General features: G+C 38.2%; 1 protein-coding gene and 1 pseudogene across 2 annotated transcripts in view; one reads left to right on the forward strand and one right to left on the reverse strand.

Annotated features, from left to right (window-relative positions):
* Positions 1-21,082, reverse strand: part of LOC140514263 (all-trans-retinol dehydrogenase [NAD(+)] ADH7-like) — a 42,071-nt gene that overhangs the window by 15,101 nt on the left and 5,888 nt on the right. For both annotated transcript variants that reach the window (XM_072624422.1, XM_072624420.1), the window contains exons 2-6: positions 15,524-15,625; positions 10,895-11,033; positions 6,641-6,728; positions 6,323-6,539; positions 2,012-2,272 (exon numbers count right to left, since the gene is read on the reverse strand). In XM_072624422.1, the coding sequence (XP_072480523.1) occupies positions 2,012-2,272; positions 6,323-6,539; positions 6,641-6,728; positions 10,895-11,033; positions 15,524-15,625 (807 nt within the window). The remainder of the gene's footprint in view (positions 1-2,011; positions 2,273-6,322; positions 6,540-6,640; positions 6,729-10,894; positions 11,034-15,523; positions 15,626-21,082) is intronic.
* LOC140513375 (splicing factor ESS-2 homolog pseudogene) lies at positions 19,365-20,803 on the forward strand (annotated as a pseudogene).

Consider the following 21,082-nt stretch of genomic DNA (forward strand, 5'->3'; position numbering starts at 1 on the left):
TACTTCTGAGTATTAGTTTCTTTGCCCCTTTACATTCCCTTTCCTTTCCTTTCCTTTCCTTTCCTTTCCTTTCCTTTCCTTTCCTTTCCTTTCCTTTCCTTTCCTTTCCTTTCCTTTCCTTTCCTTTCCTTTCCTTTCCTTTCCTTTCCTTTCCTTTCCTTCCTTTTTCCTCTCCTCTCCTTTCCTTCCCTTCTCTTCCCTTCTCTTCCTTCCTTTTTCATTCCCCCCTTTCTCTCTTCTCCCACTCTGTACTTATCTCTCTCCCTCACTCTATTTCTGTCTCCCCCTCCTCCAGATATTTACTAGAAGCATAGTACTAGTCTCCTTGGCCAGGCACAGTTATTGTTTTAAAAGATCAGTGTTTATTAGGAAATACCTAGAAAGAAATTATATTTATTACCATTATTACTACTAATATATAATAGAAACACATTGTTCTTACAAAAGAATAATTGAGCATGGCATTAGTTCCCTTGGCAGTAAACATAAATGCTAAGTGATGGAGCAAAGCCAAGAAACCATCATTAACTCAGAGATACTCACATCTAGGTCACACTAGGTCACTAGGGCATCAACAGTGAAGTGATCTCCTACAGACAACAGCAATCACCAGGGATTTGGACCAACCCTTCCAAGTTCCTCTTTTCCCAAAAGCCACACCCCTGGCCCAGCACTGTAGCCCTCTAGTTGGAGCTAGAACAATCACACACCTTCAGTAGCTAGATGAGAGGGGCTTTAATTTCCATTTGATACCTTGAGAGTAGGATCCACTGTGCTAATCTGAATGTTCATTTACTCAGGCTCAATTACACATCAGGGTGCAGAAATTCCAGATGGGAAAATGGGAAGGAGGGAAAGGATTTAGATTCCTTGGGAAGATGTTATAAGGCTTGCTGAAGACCCTTTGGTGTCCCCATAGCTTCCCTTTCCCCTCTCCAACCCTCAGGCAGATCACTGAGGAAGGTTGAGCTCTGTGTGGGATCACTTTTCTTTCCATTAGGCTGTGAGGTGGCACAGTGGTTATATGATGGACCTGGAGTCAGGGAGACCGGAATTTAAATTTAACCTCAAAACCTTACTACATAGTTGGATGACCCTAGGTAAGTCATTCTCTTGATCTCAGTTTCCTTAGCTATATAATGGGAATTAAAATAACAGCTAACTAGCCTAATTATGATAAGAACAAAATGAAAAAAATGTTTGTAAAGTGTTTTGCCAATCTTAAAATGTTACATAAATGCTACTATTATTATCATTTAAAATTCAAGAAAGTGCATATTTTCTTTGAATTGTTGATTGCTTGTAATTACTTGTCTACTTTAACTCAGATAATAATGCTGCAGAGCCATACTTGACTTGTAAAGCTAATCATACACTTCAGATAGTTTTGATCAGTCTAAATTTAGAGATTGGTGGATGACTGAGCAAAAATTGCCCTCAACTGCTATGTCTAGTCAGGCTCAGACCAGGCTCCCCATCGCATCTTAGCTTTAGCTGGGACACCAGGGGTCATCTTGCACAGGAATCCTGGTATTGACCCTGCCACCAGGAAACACCTTCTTTCTCACCCCTAGCTTTAGATTTCTTGCTCTTACTCAGAGAAAAATAATTCTATCAGTACTACCACTGCTATTAGAAATAAGGTAAAATCAATGACTCTACTCACCATCCCCTGTGACTCATCTGACCAAGATACCCTTTCTTCACTCCTTTATATATGTTATTTCTGCCTAGTAAAATATAAGCTCTTTGAGAGCAGGTATTGTTTCACCTTTTTATTTGAATCTCCAGAACCCGGTCTAGTACCTGCACATAGTAGGAGCACATTAAATTCCTATTGATCAATTTACACTGCTTTATGGAAATTCAGCTTTTGTCTGGATCATTGCTACATTCTAAGGACTCTATTAATGAATTTGAGAGGTGGACTCTACCATTGCTCAGATTTGAGCTGGGATTGAACATTTAGTCATGGCTCTCAAATTCTTCTCTCTACCTACTGATTACTTACCATGGTATCAAGGTTTCCAGTGGCCTCAAAGGTGAACTCCACAGAATCGCCGGTTATTTCTTTCAGGACTTCATTGATGGGCTTTGTGTAATCCTTAGGGTTGATGCACTCAGTGGCTCCTACAGCCTTGGCTCTCTCAAATTTGCTTGGGTTGATGTCAATTCCAATGATCCGGGAAGCACCAGCTACTTTGCAGCCTATGATAATGGAGAGGCCAACTCCTCCCAGCCCAAAGATGGCACAAGTAGATCCACGGGTGACCTATGGTGATGAAAAAATACTGGCCATTAGTAATTAATGATCCAGTAAAACTGATACTATAGTAAGTCTGGGATTTTGGGAACCATGAAATCTAGAGTGTAACTAATCCAGCATAACCATTGCCAAACTGATTCTGGTAGTAATACCTTGAAGGAATGAGAAACAAAGGTGGTTTAGAGATTTTATATATATGTACACATATACATATATGTGTGTGTACATACACAGAGACATACACATATATACATACACACATACATATATATATGTATTAGGAAGTGAGGCTGTCATCTCAGAAATGTCATTTTTAAAAATGCATATAGGCTCTTGTAAGGGACAGAAAGTGCAAACTTTTTGTTGTCATAAGTAACCTCACTTACATATCTTTATCAAGACTTTCCTGATTCCCTTCACTCCTCCACCCACCCCAAATAGTGCAGTAGATAGACTACGAGGCTGGCAATCAGGGAAATTCCTCTTTCTGAGTTCAAATCTGGCCTCAGATACTAACTGTGTGACAATGGGTAAGTCACTTAACCCTGTCCACCTCAGTTCCTTATCTGTAAAATGAGCTGGAGAAAGAAATGGCAAACTATTTTAGTATCTTTGCAAGGAAACCCCAAATGGGATCACAAAGAATCAGACACGCCTGAAAACTGACTGAAAGTGCCTCTCTACCAAAAAAAGTCTTTATATTTATTTCATATTGTTTTATATGTGCACAAGCCATTTCTCCTAATAGATGCTCCTTTAAATCAAAGATGGCTTCACGTTTCCTCTATTACCAGGGCCTAGCTCAGTGTCCAGCATAGAAAATGCAGTAGTTCCTTAATAGACGCTTAATTGATTGATCGATTGTTTCTTGCATGTAACAATATTTCAACAGGTCAATAAGAAGGGTGCTCCCATGGTGCAGATCAAGTCTCATGCCTAATTGATTATTTTGTTGAATTCTTATCTATGTCTTATCATAGAGTTTCATGAAAAAAATCTCTTCCAAGAATTAGAAGCCTTTTCTAGGTCTCAACATTCAATGAGCATCAGCAAATCCCTCCCTCTGTCACAATATAACTGTCTTTGTCAGTCATGAGGGCTGTTTTTATTTCTGAGTGACATCTTTCACACTTTGGTGACATCATTCACAATTAACAAAATTCAAATACAATAAACATGAACTAAGCATCTATGATAAGCAAATCACTGATCATAAAGTTTGGGACTCTGAGAACCAAATGCATTTTTAGCATTTCATGCACCCACTATCCTTGCAGTCCTTCTAGAAGCTGAGGCAGATGTTACAATCACAAATAACAATGCTCTACCCAATGCTGCACCATGAGGAGACCCTGGTGCAATCCATGTGTTACTATTCAAACTGCCAAGACCATGGATTGGGGATGACTTGATGTCAACAAGTTAAAACACTCAAGTTGAAGATTTCTTGGTTGAGATGACTCTGGTTATGATCCTTTTCACAGCTAAAATATTGCAAATATTTGTGTTATTATTAAGATGTTGCCATTTTAATGACAAACAAGAGACAGGGTGGGATTGCATTCCAGTTAGGGAACAGCCTGCATAAAATTATAGATTTAGGGGCTGTAAGGTCATATATAAGGAACAGCAAGTAGGTCAGTTGTACTACATTATAGAGTATAGGAAAGGTAATAACATAATGAACATAGGAGTATAGGCTATAGGTAGACTTTGAAAGACTTAGTTGTTGAACAAGAGTTTGTATTTTATCCAAAAGCCAATGGAAAACACTGGAGCTTCTTAAGTAGGAGTGAAATGTTCAGATCTGTACTTTAGGGACATTTCTTTGGAAGTTGTGTGAACAGATTAGAGAGGAGAAATATTGGGGGCAGAGAGACAGATTAGGAGATTCTTGCAATCCAGCTGCTCTTAATAATCATGCAGAAGAAGCTAACCTCTTGGTGCATTGGGGAAATGCAAACCTGGGTATCCAGAATGTGAACCAGCAAGCCACACTACACTTTGCCATTGAATGACAACACACTCAAATAGTCAGGTTTTTGGTTCATGCTAAACTGGATATTGAGGATAAAGATGGGATACTTTCTTGAATGAAGCTCTGAGACGTCGTACTTCGTTACAACTCCGCCAGCTCCAAGATATGCAGGATGTGGGGAAAATAGATAAAGCCTGGGAACCATCCAAAAACACATTAATAATGGGACTTGAGAAGAGTGCATCATGTACCACATACTTCTTAGCAACCAATGGAGTTGATCTCAGTATTTGAAATAAGAAGCGTCAATCTCCACTTGATCTGTGTCCTGATCCTAAACTCTGCAAAGCATTGGTTAAGTGTCACATTGAAAAAGTCAGTGGTCAGGTGGGTTCACAGAGTGCTTCTATGATCAGTAATGATTCAAAACTTTAGAGGAATGTATAGTATGTTGAAATGTGAAGATACTTTTTACGGCCCAGGAGGACACATTGCTACACTATCTCTGCGTTCTCCACATGTCAAGAAATGCCTCATCTGTAAAAATCAAGCTCAGTGTAGAACAAAGATTCAAGAATGCGTGGTGTGCTCTAAGAAGGAAACTGCTGTTCATTTTCAGCCCTGTGGCCATGTGTGTGTTTGCAAGAGTTGGGTTAACCTGATGAAGAAATGTGTGCAATGTTGGTTACTGGTTGAATGGAGAGTACCTTTGTGTCTTGTGACTTGCGGTGGCAACACTAACTTTGATATTGTGATGAAATAGTTTTGGTCAGAAAAACCTCAGGGCTGGTGTCCTCTCTACCGCATTGACATCTTGGGGCAAGACTTCACTCATGACTTTCAAGTATAGGCAATCCTACTTCGCAATCCTTTGAGTAACACTATTCACATTTGCCTTCTTATAAGAAGGTATGTGCCTTGCTGTCTTCCTCAGAGACTATGAGTATCCACTGATTTGCACATAGACAAATACAGAAGGGTTTGTATAGTCAGGACCCCCTTGAAGTGACCTTTCATGCTGTCATTTTATTCGCTACAGAACCAATTCCACCAATTCTTTCATTTGAGTCATGAAGGAGAACCTGAAACTCATTCTTCCATTTAGTGGGAATGTTCTCCTCTCTTCTGTGTTTTTCCCATTTTTAAATACTGAGAATGTCTCAAGTTTAATTCAGCAAGTCTAATATATCCACTTATTGGTTAATAGATAAGGCTATCTGTCACACAACAATTAGCTAAATTGAGATTTTAAGATTCAAAATGTCTAAATATTTTCTGATTCTTAGAATCACTTTCCTGCTACAATGTCACAGAAGAAATTGAAGTGCCACATGCCATTATAATCACCATATCGCATTTGTCTTTATTTCCAGGGTTGCCATGGCAAAACAATTCATTAAATAACCAACCTACAGCTGAAGAGATTTTCCTTACATGGTTTGACTGACCCATGGAAAGAACAATCAATGTGTTGCCAGGACTGTCCTAGAAACATCTCCACCATAGTAAAAGCTTGTGGTTCTAGGGCTCTGTCGGTTTAGTTTTTGAGAACCCACAGCAGACTCCTTTCATATTCTTGATCTTTTTTTCTTTCAGATGAATTTTTTTAACATTTTTTTCTAGCTTTATGAAATAATTCTTTGGTAGTTTGATATGGCACTGAGTAAGTAAATCAATTTAGGTGGAATTATCTTTTAAAATTATATTTTCTCAGTCTACTCATGAGTAATTAATATTTTTCCAGTTGTTTAGATCTGACTTTATTTGCGTGAAAAGTGTTTTGTAATTGTGTTCACATAGTTTCTGGGTTTGTCTTGGCAGTTAGATTCCCAAGTATTTTATGTTGTCTGCAGTTATTTTTAGCGGAATTTTTCTTTCTATCTTTTCCTGTTGGATTTTTTGGTATTATACAGAAATGCTGATGATTTTTGGGGGTTTACTTCATATTCTGCAACTTTGCTGAAGTTGTTAATTATTTCAACTAGTTTTTTAGGATTCCCTAAGTATACCATCATATTATCTACAGTGATAGGTTTTTTTCTCATTGTCTATTCTATTTCTTTTGATCATAATCTTACCTTGCCAGTGTTGATTGCAGCCCCATATCCAGTAGAGAATGCACAACCCATCAAACACACCTTCTCTGGAGGGGCAGAAGCATCAATTTTCACAACTGCACCTTCCTCCACCACTGTGTACTCACTGAAGGTACTGGTGTTCATGAAATGGTAGACAGGTTTCCCTTTGCAGGTAAATCTGCTGGTGCCATCAGACAATACTCCCTTACCGGTAATACTATTAAATACAACAAAGACATCTGTAAATTATTTCTACTCAAATATTAACAAGTCATGGGGCAAATAAATGAAATCTCAGTTAAAATGATAGAAACTCACTCGATCTTCTCACAGAAATTGGATTTGGGGCTTATGCAGGCAGAGCAAAATCCACATTGCGGGACAGCAAGTGGGATGACCTTGTCTCCTAGAAGAGAAAAAATATGATGAAAAACATTGCCCAGTAATAAGCTTTAAAAATACCAAATTAATAAACATTTCAGGAGTGGGCTATGGAAACAGGAGACAAGATGGCAGAGTACAGCCAGCAAAGAAGCTAAACTCTCCCAATATTCCCCTCCAAACAACTCTTTTAAATTTAATTTTTGTTCATTTTGAACTTAAATATAAGACCAAAAAAATAGAACATCTAGCACAATATAAAAAGAAGATTCCATATAAAACCATGAATTCCCATTTCATAATGCTTATTTTTTAAAAATAAAATATGTAATAAATACTATCCATTGTTTTCAAAGCTACCATGATATTTTGGTGCTTCCTTCTAAGTTTTCTTTTGTTCTCTGCTGTCTATTTTTTATTTTTCTTTCTTCCTCTCTCTCTACCAGCGTTAGAAAAGGCTAGATACAAATACATGTATATTTGTAGAACCATAATATGTACAATTCTATTTATCAGTTCTTTCTCTGGATGTGAACACTGTCTTCCTTCATAGATCCCTTGTATTTGATTTGAGTATTTATAATACTCAAAATTATTTAACCATTCAAAGCTCTTCTTAGAACAATATTGCTATTACTGAGTATAATTCTGCTTATTTTACTTTTCATTATTTTGTGCAAGTCTTTCCATGTCTTCTTTTTCTAAAAGCAGTCATCTTATCATTGCTTATAGCATAGTAGTATTCCATCACAATTATATACCACAACTTCTTCAGTCCTTTCCCAGTGGATGGGCATTCCCTCAATTTCTAGTTCTTTGCCATCACAAAGAGAGCTGCTATAAATATTTTAGAACATACAAGTGCTTTTCCTTTTTCTCTAATCACCTTGGGAAACAGATACAATAATAGCGTTGCTGGGTCAAAAGGCATACACAGTTCTATAACTCTTTGGGCATAATTCCATACTGCTCTCCAAAGCAGTTGGATCAGTCCGCAGTTCCACCAACAGTGAATTAGTATTAGTTTATCCACATGCCCTCCAACAATTGTCACTTTCTTGTCTATTGTTTTAGCCAATTTGTGAAATGGAAGATTGTTTCAAAGTTGTTTTAATTTGTATTTCTCTAATCAATAGTGATTTAGAGCATTTTTGTAGTTTTAATTTCTTCATTGAAAAACTGCCTGTTCATATTTTTTGACCATTTATCCGTTGGGGAATAACTCATATTCTTTAAAATTGGACAAAGTTCTTATATATTTTAGATGAGATATTTATCTGAGAAACTGTTTATAAAATTCCCCCCCCCCCCACGCTCTGTTTTCATTCTAATCTTAGTTACATTGGTTTTATTTTCAATTTAATGCAATTAAAATTATAGATTTTGCACCTCCTAATACTCTTTGTTTCTTTTTTCTACATAAATTTTTTGTCTATCTATAATTCTGACAAGTAATATATTTCATGTTCTTTAAGATTTCTTGTAATATCTCCCTTTATATCTAGGACATGTATCCATTTTGATTTTATCTTGGTAAGTGGTGGAAAATATTTGTCTATGCTCAATTTCTGCTAGATTGTCTTGCTTTCTCAATAATGTTTAGCAAATAATTAATTCTTTCTTCGAAAGCTTAAATCTTTACATTTGTCAAACAAAAGGCTACTATGATCATTTGCTACTATATACTGTACGTCTGCTCTATTCAACTGATCCACTTTTCTATTTTTATTTTCTATTTCTGGCTGGTATCAGACAGTTTTGATAATTATTCTTACACTTAATTTCATTAATGTCACTTTTAACTTTTAGAATTTCAGATTTGGTGTTCAATTGAGGATTTTTTTCTAGTTTGTTAAAATTGCACACTTAAATCATTAGTCTGCTCTTTCTCTATTTTATTGATATAAACATTTAGATATATAATTTTCCTTCTGATTACTACTTTTGCTGTATCCCATAGGTTTAGACATGTCTCATTATCATCATTTTCTTTAGTGAAATTATTGATTGCTTCTATGACTGAGAGGTTAAGCAGCTTGCCTAGGTTTCTACAGCCAGTTCAGAACAAAAGCAAGACTTCCACTGAGGTCATATCCAATATTCCAGTACCTCTTTTAGGCATAGCAAAAATTTCGTGGTAGCAAAGAACAATCCACAGAATGGATTCCTTTTGACTGGAGGATTGTTAAACAAAATATGATATCTTAATATAATGGAATATGATAATACATCAAGAAATCAATATGAGGAATTCAGAAAAACATGGTGTTATTTATGTAAGGAAGAGAATTTCCCCTCTCAAACCCAAGTTTATATCACAGTGCATTAATGATAAGTTAATTAGACCAGAGAGACAGGTCTTCACCCAGATCCCTTTACGAGGTGTGAAAAGCTTTTTTTTTTTTTTTTATCAATAAGAAGCAACTAGGTTGATGAGCAAACAAATTAGATATTCCTCTAAGTAGTTTGAATAGTTAAGATCTGGATGAATTCAAAGTTTCAGAGGTGGAGAAATTATAAATTCAAAGTTGCTTTTAGAGCAAACTGGACTTTGATGAGAGGAAAACGAATTTCATACTACTCTGTCCTCTTCCCACCCATAAGTCCACATCTGCATGAAGTTTTAAGACAGAGCTGCTTAAACCAGTAGAAGACTCTGAATCCAACAGGAAGGAGAAACATACACACCATACAGATATATAGAAGAATAGTTTCCTGAGGGAGGCAGAAGTTGCAAGAAGCATTCCCCCTTCCCTCAACAAAAAAGGAAAAGAAGTCTAATAAGGCAAGCCATCCCTGAGAATTCAGCTGAGCAACCTGCCTAACAGAGATGTTGACCCAAAGAGGAAATATGTGAGGACTCTATGAAAAGAGAAAAGGTTTCCAGGTTCTGTAGAAATGAAAGTTAAAAATTGTCTTTACCACATGAGTATCTACATGTAAACCTATTGCCATTATACTCTAAGTATGAATCTACTCTTTCCACAGATAAAGTGTGCAGTTGTGGGGAAATGTGTCCCCTGCTTACGAGGCAGAGGGGGAATGTTTTGTTATTTCTTTTGTCATTCCTTTTCTTACCATGCCATTTGAGTAACTGCTTCTCCTAAAAGTTAATTGTGTGTATGTGTGTGTGTGTGTGTGTGTGTGTGTGTGTGTGTGTTGACTAATGGCAAATGGAAAAGAAAAAAAATCTTGATGGTGTAGGGGTGGGTGTCCTGAGCTATAGCATTCACAAGGCAACCCCAAAGGGTTTTTCATAGAACCTGTGACATTAGTCAACTTTTGAAAAGTATATTGGAAGTGGATATTGCACTTCTATGACTTGATACAGGATGAAAAAACCAGTTTGTGAACAATAAAAACTATCATAACAGTAAAAGGAAGCCCAAATCTCCGTGCCTATAAAAATATATTGACCTGGGAGAACAAAGAATAAAATATCCCTTCCATGTCTTGCTAGGGCAAATCATTGCATTATAGGGCAGATGGCTGCATTTACTGTTGAATGTGGTTACCTTAGCCATCCTAATTACTTAACTGTTTTTCAGTTTTGTTGTTCAGTCGTTTCAGTCGTGTTCTACTCTTTATGACTCCATTTTCGAGTTTTCTTGGCAACGATAACAGAGTAGTTTGCCATTGCCTTCTCCAGCAGATTTTTACAGATGAGGAACCAAGGTGAACAGGGTTAAATGACTTGCCCAGAGCCACACAGCTAGTGAGTGTCTGAGGTCAGATTTGAACCCATGAAGATAAGTCTTCCTGATTCCAGGTTCAGTGCTCTATCCACCTAATTCTCCTGTTTTTCTTTTAGGGTATGGGATTGGAATATACCCAGAAATGATTTTGCTATGGAAATGAAAGGCATCAGTAAAATTAATTGTTATAAATAAGATACCTGTTAGAAGCAATCTAACTAATCTAAGTTAGGGCAATCTCTTTCCATTCTCTTCATTTAAAACATGTATCCTGGCCAATATTCCCACACTTCAGAGGATTCTTCTGTGTGTGTGTGTGTGTGTGTGTGTGTGTGTGTGTACTTTGGAAGCATGGCAAAGTCCATGGACTCATTTTGAAATGCATATAATAAAATAGATTTAAGATTATGGAGGAAAACAAATTACATTGAAATACAGTGATCAACATATGTAAAAAACAAAATCACAGACCTCAGATTAAAAACCCCTCTCTCACCTGGTTTCACTGTGGTTACTCCTTCTCCAATACTTTCTACAATTCCAGTTGCTTCATGTCCTCCAATTACTGGAAATTTAGCAGGCATGGCTCCTGTGGATGCATTGTTATCTGTGCGACATATGCTTGTAGCCAAAATCTACATGGAAAGCGAAAGACAACTGAATCCAGGGTGTAACAGGACCTTGGAAATGTGCGTTTAAATTATTCTTGACTGAGTTACTCTTGTATAGAGATTATTGCTTACATTGTATTGGATTCTTTGCCTACCAAATGGTTCCTGATTGGAAGGAGCTGACATTTTGAAGCAGCATTGTTTGGTGTGGCCACCACATTCCAAATGCAGTGAAATGCAAAGTGTTCAGGTAGGGGACCCAGTCAAGGCATGACTGATCATCTCACCAAAGGACCATATGATAATATCTTATTTTTTACCCAGTAAACAAAACATGAAATGACTCAGAGAGGTAGGTCAGCAGAGAAAGGGGCTTTCCCTGAAAGGTCTTACTAGTATTAATTATCCCAAATCCAGGCATGAAGCTGCAAAAACTTCTTTGATTTCAAACACTCTTTTAACGCAAGAAAAAAAATTGAATTAAATTTAAAAATTTAATTTAAATTTTTTATGTAAATAAAAATTTTTATTTGAATACAATTTTAAAAATTTACTTGAAAAATTAAATTGAAATTTACAATATATACACTAGAGAAAAATGTAAAGGGATATGACTTAAATTTTTGTAAGATGCATCAAGGAATGCGGTCACAAGTGGAATTAGGAAATATTTTTGGAGGTTAAAGAGGCCTTATAGGTATACTTTATGAATGAAAATAGTATTGCTAAATTAACATTACTTTATGTAAATTCATTTTTATTATAACATCTTCAATTGTAAGGGTATAAATCTTATTTTATAAATTCCAAGTCAATTCAATAAAGACTTATTAAATTCCTGCTAAATGAAAGACACAATTATAAGTGTCAAAGATATAAAACTAAAAGAAAATAGACCCCATCCTTGTCCTCAAGGAGTTTACATTCCACTGAGAGATAAAAAAAATACAAAATATATGCTAAATAGAGAACAAAGTGTTTATATTTGCTCAATGTGTTCCTAATATAAATCAATAGAAAAAAGACTTTTATAGCTAAATGAGTTCTAGAAGATTTTGTAAGAGCTCATTTATTCACAGTACATTATGATTGCTCAATAAATATTTAATAAGGGAAAGAGAGCTGTCAAAGTCTAACTCAAACACATTGATCAGATGCTGCCTCCAACAATCCAAGCTAGTCCACCATATTATATGATTCATGTCTATGCCTTCCTGCTTGTCCCACCTGATGTCCTGGGATCCTAATAGAGCACCCAGGATCTGTCCCTGGCTCTCATTAGGTAATGAGCACTTCTTTGCTTTAGATGATACATTTCCCTAAGGACATTTTCTATTCAAGGGATCCTCTGCTCTTAGCTAACTTTCACTTCTTCACTGTCCATTTTGAATTCTTCTGTCAGATACTCATTTTAAATTCTTCTCTTATGACTCAGAGTTGAACAATGCTGTGAGAGAAATTATTATTTTGCTATTATGTTAACAACCAATTATTAATTAGGATCCAGTATTTTAATATTTTTATTAAAGGCTCAACCCCTATCTCTGAACAAAATGGCTGATAGATGAGAATGCCTTAATCCCCAGGGAACATGCTCCTCTATATTGGATAGGACCCTAATCAACTAGAAGACCTTACTTCTGTTTAGTGTGTAAATAGAATCTAATCTAGATGAATTCTTGCCCTTAAGGAATAAGCCCATGTCCCTGTGCCCCTCCACTGCAGTTTAAGGTGAGTCACCCAGGTCCTGAAGGAGAAAACTAACCAGAGTGGTCTGGGTAGAGGACCAATTCCTTAGACCAGATTGATGGAGGCTGCTGAATCTCTTGATCAAGTCTAAGGAGGAGTTGAAGACTTTTAGCCCATCTCCTCATTTAAATCAATCAACATTGATTTGTCCTGTCAAGGGCATTCATTCCCTTTCAAAAAAATATTTCAGGCAATCATCATCTGCATTAGGTGTCTTTGGTTACTGAAAGAAACTACTGATCATCAATTTATTAATTATTAACTAGTCTACTTAATCCATTGATTATTAATTACCTAGAAACTCGGTCCCCTGGGTTGTATAATACTGTATAATACTGATTTTAATAGAAAACATTTAGATAGTACTTAAAGGTTTGCCAAGAGCTTTAGAAATGTTAATTCAATTGATCTTCACAGCAATCCTGTTCCATCCCTGTTTTACAGATGGGGAAACTGAACCTCAGAAAGGTAAAGAAATTTGCCCATAGTTAGTAAAATGTCCGAGGCAGGATTGAGGTCTTTTTGACTTCAGGCTTTGCACTCTGTGATCAAGAGAAAAGAATTAAGAATGACCCTGAAGTTGTGAACTTGGCTTATTGGGGGTGGAGGTGATGCCCTCAACAAAAATGGGGAAGTCAAAAAGAGGGGTAGATTTGGAGAGAAAGACATTGAGTTCTATTTTGGATATGCTGAGTTGGAGATGCCTACAAAACATCCAGTTTGAAATATCAAACAGTCATTTGGTGACATGGGTTTAGAATTCAGGATTGGGGAAGAGTGATCTGGAAGTCATACATCAAGAGATAACTGAACCCTTGGCTACATATGAGAAAATCAAGTAAGAAAACAGAGAGTAAAGAGGAGAGGACCCAGGACAGATCCTGGGAGAGGGGACCCAGAGGCGAAGTAACTTGCCTAGAATCACACAGTTAGTAAATATTTTGAGGTAGGATTGGAATCTGATTCTGGGTCTAGGACTCTATACACTATAGCAACTAGCTGCCTTGACAATCTTTTCAAAAGATTGATTTTTCTTTTTCCTAGTAGAAGTCTGGTGTTCATTAATAGCTTTTCAATTTCTTGGAAGCAATCTAATCTGTCTTCCTCCTACTACCTAGTTCTGGAATAATCTCGGGCATTTTCTGTGTCTGTCCAAGATGTATGTATATATTTGTGTGTCTATGTGTATGTATCCATTGTGTGTGAATGTGTATGTACAGATATGTGCATGTATGTGTATTTGTATATTGGATGAACTTTTATGGGATAGGGTATCCATCTAACTGCATGTCATAATCTACACATTTCACATTCCTCATCTCCTAAGTATCCTGTGTGACTAGCTAGGCCAAACTCTTTGGAGTGATTACAGATGTTTGCCAGGAGATACAGCAGTACTCCAGGGCTCAGTGCAACTGATACAATGTCTTCAGTAGACAGGAGTATTTGGAAAAGGTTATCATCTGCAGAAATTCCCTTGAATAGCCAACTTGAATATCCCACTGGATCTCCTTTATGACAGTGGCAAACTACCTTGGAAAGCATACATGTACCTAATTTTTGCCTTGCTTGATGTTAATGATGAGAGAGAGAGAGAGAGAGAGAGAGAGAGAGAGAGAGAGAGAGAAACAGAGAGAGAGAGAGAGAGAGAGAATAGAGAGAGGAAGAAAAGGACTTAGAAATTAATGTAAAATTCAATTGGCATAGAATTTAATTTAGAAAGCATTACTCTAGAAACCTCTGAGTGAGAATCTCCAAATATGATATAATACTGGAGACATCTACTTCCAAGTGATCCTTATATTTTTCTTCCTCATGAACACTTAGAGATTTAGCCCAGAGTCCTTTGGGGATGATAATGATATAGGTCTGGGTAAATTTATCTCATCTTAATAATTTAGTTTTCTCCCAATTATATATAAAAACTTTTTAACATTCCTTTTTTTAAAAAAAAATTTACTTAAAGTTTTGAGTTCCAAATTCTATCCCTCTCTCCCCTTTCCTTCTTCTCCTCCCCCTCCCTAAGATGATAAGCAGTCAGATATAGGTTATACTTGTGAAATTGAGTAAAACATTTTCATGTTAGTCATTTTATACCAGAAGACTCAAATAAAAGAAGAAAAAGAAAGTGAAATTCAAGTAATATCATTTCTTTCTCTGGGGGTGGATAGTATGCTTCATCACCAGTCCTTTGGGATTGTCTTGGATCCTTGTATTGCTGAGGATATCTAAGTCATTCACAGTTTTTCATCTTAAAATATTGCTGTTACTGTGTACAGTGTTCTCCTGGTTCTGCTCACTTCACTATCAAACAGCTTTCTAAGATAACTGTCATAAAAGGAATCATTGAGAAACACCCAGAATAATATAACAATCATAATATTGGCAGCTACAGAGATTTAATGCCATATTGGAAAGAACAAGACTCAGAACAATTTAGCTGCTTAGCCATGCCAGTGGTACACCTGTTTCCCTTTGGTAGAGGACCCTTATCAATATGAGATTTTCAGTCCAGTATATATTTGAAATGGTATTACTATACTCAGGATTACTTCCAACTCCAGTGCTAAGCCCTCCTTTGGCACATTGAAGCTCTGCGGCTTGGGGTAGGTCATTGAATTTTTTAGTGCCCCCAGGCAACTTGGAGGCTCTGAGATGCAGAGCAAGGGTCAATCTCAATGGTGGAGGGAGGTTTTTTTTAGGGGGGGTTCCCTATACCAAAGAAATCTCAGGCTTTCTCTCAAAGGAATTAAGAATTTCAGTACCTTAATTCGAACTTCATGGGCTTTTGGTGGTGCAACCTCCACTTCCTCAATGGAATAGGGTTGTTTCAGGCCCCACAGCACAGCAGCTTTGCATTTAATCACCTGGAAAAAACAGCAAGAACATATTCATGTGACATATTCATGAACCCATAACTTCTGATCATTTGACTAACTTAAGCCAGAGAAAATCCAGTGCAGGAGCTATCAGGGTGGGCTATTGAACTAATGCTCCATCAAGCCCAGAACTTTTTCATGCATTTACAAGCTTAAATTATGAAACTACCACCTTTGGAGAAATACCTGTTTCTCAGAAGGCTGGAAACATTGGCATGAGAGTCTTTAGGAGAAAGGAAAAAGAAACTGCTTTCAAAGAACTTGTGGGTCCAGAATGGAGGAAAGGAAGAGACTGTGCAAATTAAAATCATCTAGAAGAGCTGACCCTGGGAGCTGACACCCAGGTAGGCCTGATCTTCCAGCTGGGAATCTCTGTAGGATTTTCTATTACCAAAGATTTTCCTTGCCCTCTTTGTGTTATGCTACCTGATACAGTACTTACCAGTTAGAGATGCAGTTAGGTTAAGGAAAGGGTTTCTTTTAATGCAAAAAATAAGTCAATAACATAATAATGTGAATTCATTCAGCTTTTTTTACCTTCTAATGGTTGGGCTTTTGATCACAAAGTGATGATAGATACTTTTGGGCCCTAGAATTGTTTGTAGTGTAGGGTAGCCTAGACAGAGTGTTGTGTTGGATATCAGAAAGTAACAGTGTGAGGGAAAGGATTACTATAGTCCTGACAAGAGAGGAGATAAAAGGAATCAAAAACTCATGTGGGAAGGTGTCATAGACTTTGTCTACCTTAGAACTTTAACAACACAATTATCCAGCATCATGGAGTGTTGGAAGAGGTTATGAGGGAGTCAAAGCCAAGCTAGTAGAGAGAAGCCAAGAAACTGCCTGAACTCTCCCCAGTTTCCCTCAGATACAAAGTTAAATAAAGCCTTTAAATGGATTCTGCAGCAACAGAACTCACAAAAACACAGAGTGAAATAATTTTCCAGCTTAAAATAGTTTAGGACTTCAGGAAAGGTCTGTTTCACTTTGGTAAAAGGAGAGCAGAGCTCAGCAAGTGGTGTCCAGACAAGCCAGCATGAGGCTCTTAGCCACAGCTCAGATCAACAACTAAGGGCCCTCAGTCCTGGCTCAACAGGCCAGCAGTTAGTCTTCCAGCCTCAGTGCAGAAAGAAAATTGTAAGCTCTGGAACCTTAGCACAACATACAGGAGTAAGCTTGGCCACTCCCAGAAAGCACCTGAGGCTCTGAAAACCAGTGACTAGGCCACTGGCCCCCAGGAGAAGAAGCATGGCATAGTGACCACTATGTCCCATGAGCAGAACTCAACTTTAAAAGTCACTAAATGGGCCAAAAAAGGAGTAGAAAACAGAAAAGAGATCTGACCATAAAAAACTACTGTGGTGACAAACTCAGAAGAGGACAACAATGTCAAAATGCCCACAAGAGAAGCTTCAAAGGGGAATATGAATTAGTCTCAAACCACAAAATTCCTTTTTGAAGAACTCAAAAAGGATTTTAAAAATGAAATAAAGAAGGTAGAAGAAAACTTGGGAAAAGAAATGAGAGTTAGGAGAATTATGAAAAAAGAGACAACAGCTAGGAAAAAGAAGCACAAAAATCCACTGAAGAAAACAACTCCTTTAAAAGTAGAATTGGCCAAATGGAAAAGGAGGTATAAAAAGCTAACCCAAGAGGATCATTCCTTATAAATTAGAATTGGGCAAGTTGAGGCTAATGACTTCATGAGACATCAAGAATCAGTCAAAATCAAAAGAATAAAAAAAGATAGAAGAAAATGTAAAATACCTCATTGGGAAGACACCTCACTTGGAAAATAGATCCAGGAGAGATAATTTAAAAATTATTGATAAAGTCATGATAAAAAAAGATCCTGTACAGCATCTTTCAAGAAAGTATCAAGAAAAACTGCCCTGATATCCTATAATCAGAAGGCAAAAGTTATTGAAAGGTCACCGATCACCTACTGAAAGAGATCCCCAAAATGAAAACTCCAAGGAATATTGTAGTCAAATTGCAGCATTATCAGGTCAAGGAGAAAATACTACAAGCAGTCAGAAGGAAATAATTCAAATATCAAGGATCCACAGTCAGTATTACACAGGATTTAGCAGCTTCTGCACTTTTTCTAAAGGATCAGAGGACCTGGCAAATGATATTCCAGAAGGCAAAGAAGTTTGGAATACAACCAAGAATCAGACATTCAGTAAAATTTAGCACAATCATTCAGGGGGAAAGGTAGACATTCAATGAAATAGGGGACTTTCAGACTTTTCTGATGAAAAGATCTGAGCTGAACAGAAAATTCAATTTTCCAATACAGGACTCAAGAGAAGCATAAAAAGATAAAGAGGAAAAGCAAATCATAAACATATTATTCAATAAGATTAAACTGTTTACATCTCTTTATGAGAATATGACACCTGCTACTCTTGAGAATTGTATCTCTATTAGGTCAGTCAGAAGGAGAATACCTGGATAGAGGGCATGGGTATAAGTTGACTTTGATGTAATGATACTAAAAAAATTATGGGGTGAAAAAAAGGAGTGTACTGGGAGAAGAGGAAAGGAGAGGAGACAGAATGGGGCAAATTACATTACACGAAGAGGGACAAAAGATCTATTTCTGTAGAAGAAAAAAAGGGAGGGGATAAGCATTATTTGAATCTTACTCTCATCAGTTTTGGCTCAAAGAGGGAATAACATACACACTCCACTGAGTATAGAAATTTAACTTACCCTACAGGGAAGTAAGAGGGGAAAAGGGAAAAGAAAAAGGAGGATAATAGAAGGGAGGATAGATTGACAGAGGCAGTGGTCAGGAGCAAAACACTGGCGAGGAGAGCAAGGTGAAAGGAGATGGAAAAGTATAAATGAGAGGAAAATAGGATGGAGGGAAATATACAGTCAGTAATCATAATTGTGAATGTGAATGGGATAAACTCTCCCACAAAATGGAAGTAGATAGCAGAGTGGATTAAAAAATATAATCCTAAAATATATTGTTTAAAAGAAACAATATAGGGAACTTTCAGACAGAGCAGAGAACAAAGGTAAAAGGCTAGAGCAGACTATACTATGCTTCAGCTGAAGTAAAAAAAATCCCACAGAGTGGTAACAATTCTTTATCTCAGACAAAGCAAAAGCAAAAAATAGATCTAATTAAAAGAGATAAGGAAGAAAACTACATCTTGCTAAAAGGTGCCATAGACAATGAAGTAATATCAATACCAAACGTATATAGCATCCAAATAATAGTGGTAAATAACCATAGTAATCTACTATTTGATAAATCCAAAGACTCTAGCTTCTGGAACAAGAACTCATTATATGACAAAAATTGCTTGGAAAACTTGATAACAGTATGGCAGAAACTAGGCATAGACCAACATCTCACACCTTATACCAAGATAAGGTTGAAATGCGTACATGCTTTAGACATAAAATGTGGTGATACCATAAGCAAATTAGGAAAGCAAGCTATAGTTTGCCTGTCAATATATGGAGAAAGGAAGAATTTATGACTGAACAAGAAATAGAAAACATTATTATGAAATGCAAAATCTACACATTCAGTTAAAAAGTTTTTGCACTAACAAAACCAGTGCAAGATTAGAAGGGAAAAAGAAAGCTGGGAAACAATTTTACAGCCAGCGTTTCTGACAAAGGCCTCATTTCAGGAGCTTGGTCTCCCACCCTCCTCCAGCTCCACTTTGAGGCTGCACTCGAGCCTCGGGGACCCAGTGAGATGGAGAGGCCCTGCATGGGTAGCGCCTTGTTGGTTGCTGTGGCTGGATGCTGAGCACCTTGCAGAGGCAAGGTACAGCCTTGGCCAGCCCCAGGACAGGCAACAAGCAGGTGCGGAGGTTAAAGTCCTTGATGAGGAAGAGTACATTGAGGGCCTCTAGACATTGATTCATTGGGACTTCTTTCCTGATGTGGAGAAGCTGCAAGTTCAGGAGTACTTGGAAGCAGTGGAGATTGGGGGACTTGAAGAAGATGCAGATAGAGATCAAGTTTGTCTTCTCCCTGGGCAGACTCTCCAGAGACACCCCTTAGTAATATGTGACTGCAGCCATGTTTGAGATCCCTGTATTTCACCCAGGCATAGCCTCCTTGGTGACCAAGCCCAGTCTTCCTGCCAAAGGTCTGGAGGAAGGGTCAGGAGATGCAGAAGAAGAGGTCAGAGAGCCTCCTCCCTAATCGGGAAGCTTTCCTGACCAGGTACACCAGTGAGGACAATGCCTCCTTCCAGGAGATCATGAAAGTGGCGAAGGAGAAGGAGCATGTCCACCATGCCTGGCTCTATGAGGTGGAGGATGAGTTTGAAAAGAGGCAACAGGAGAACCTGGCCTTACTGTCCATGGAGCAGCAGGCCCTGCAGAGTCAGGCCCAGGCGGAGACCTGGAAGTACAAGGCTAAGAATTCCCTGATGTACTACCCTGAGGGTGTCCCTGATGTGAAGGTCTTGTTTAAGAAGCCCAGGCAGCTGCTGCACAGAAATACGCATTTTCTTGGGGACCCCTTCAACCAGGCCCTGAGCAAGTCCCAGGTGCTGCAGGAGCCACCGTCAATTTCCAGTACAAACAGGGTAAAGTGGGACCTGACTGGAAGGATCTGATCCTTCAGGAGTTTCCCAAGGTCAATGGATATGGATTCATAGGCCCCCTTTCTCTGGCCTCTGGTGTGAATGAATCTACCATGATGACATGGGGTGAGGATGAGAGCACCTCTCTGCAAATTGATGGGTCAGAAACTCCATATGTGGACAGAACTCCAGGGACAGCCTTCAAGATCCTGAATCATGAACACAGGGAGAGGTTAGGTCTCAAGATGGCCACCGAGGCAGCTGCTAAGAACTAAACCAAAAAACAGGAAGCTCTAAGAAGAGTTCCTGAGAACCTGGCCAACCTCACTCCGAAAGGCCAGAGCCATGCTATGTCTCTGGCCCAGAAGCACCTCATGAACAAGATTGCCAGCAAATACACTGACAAGGCCCTGTGGGCCAGCTACACACTGTCCCCAGTTCACCCTGGCTACAGGACACCTGCAGGTAGCCCTCAGATTCTCATGGGCACTCCTGCCCCTGGCACTACCGCGAGGACTCCTCTGATCCAAGGCCCTGCTTCCATCACTGACAACCTCCTGCAGCTCCCTAAGAGGCAGAAAGTATCAAACTTCTTCTGAGAACCCTGCAATGGGGATCCTGGACAGAGCACAGATGTCCCTGGTTGTGAGAACATTGGGAGCAGCTCTCCCTCCATGGCAGCAAGATGCTTTGACAAGTGGGACGGAAATGTTTCCCGTGAGGGGCCACGCCTGGCTCAGACTAGAGTGTCAATGACTTGCTGCAATAATTCTCTTTCCTTTTCCTTGAGGTATTGGGGTGACTGGTACTGGTGGAAACCTGATCCTTACCCTCACCCCATTTTCTAGTTCTTCTCTCTCCTGACCCACTACGAAAGA

The sequence above is a fragment of the Notamacropus eugenii genome, chromosome 7 (assembly GCF_028372415.1).
Source record: "Notamacropus eugenii isolate mMacEug1 chromosome 7, mMacEug1.pri_v2, whole genome shotgun sequence".
NCBI lineage: Eukaryota > Metazoa > Chordata > Mammalia > Diprotodontia > Macropodidae > Notamacropus > Notamacropus eugenii.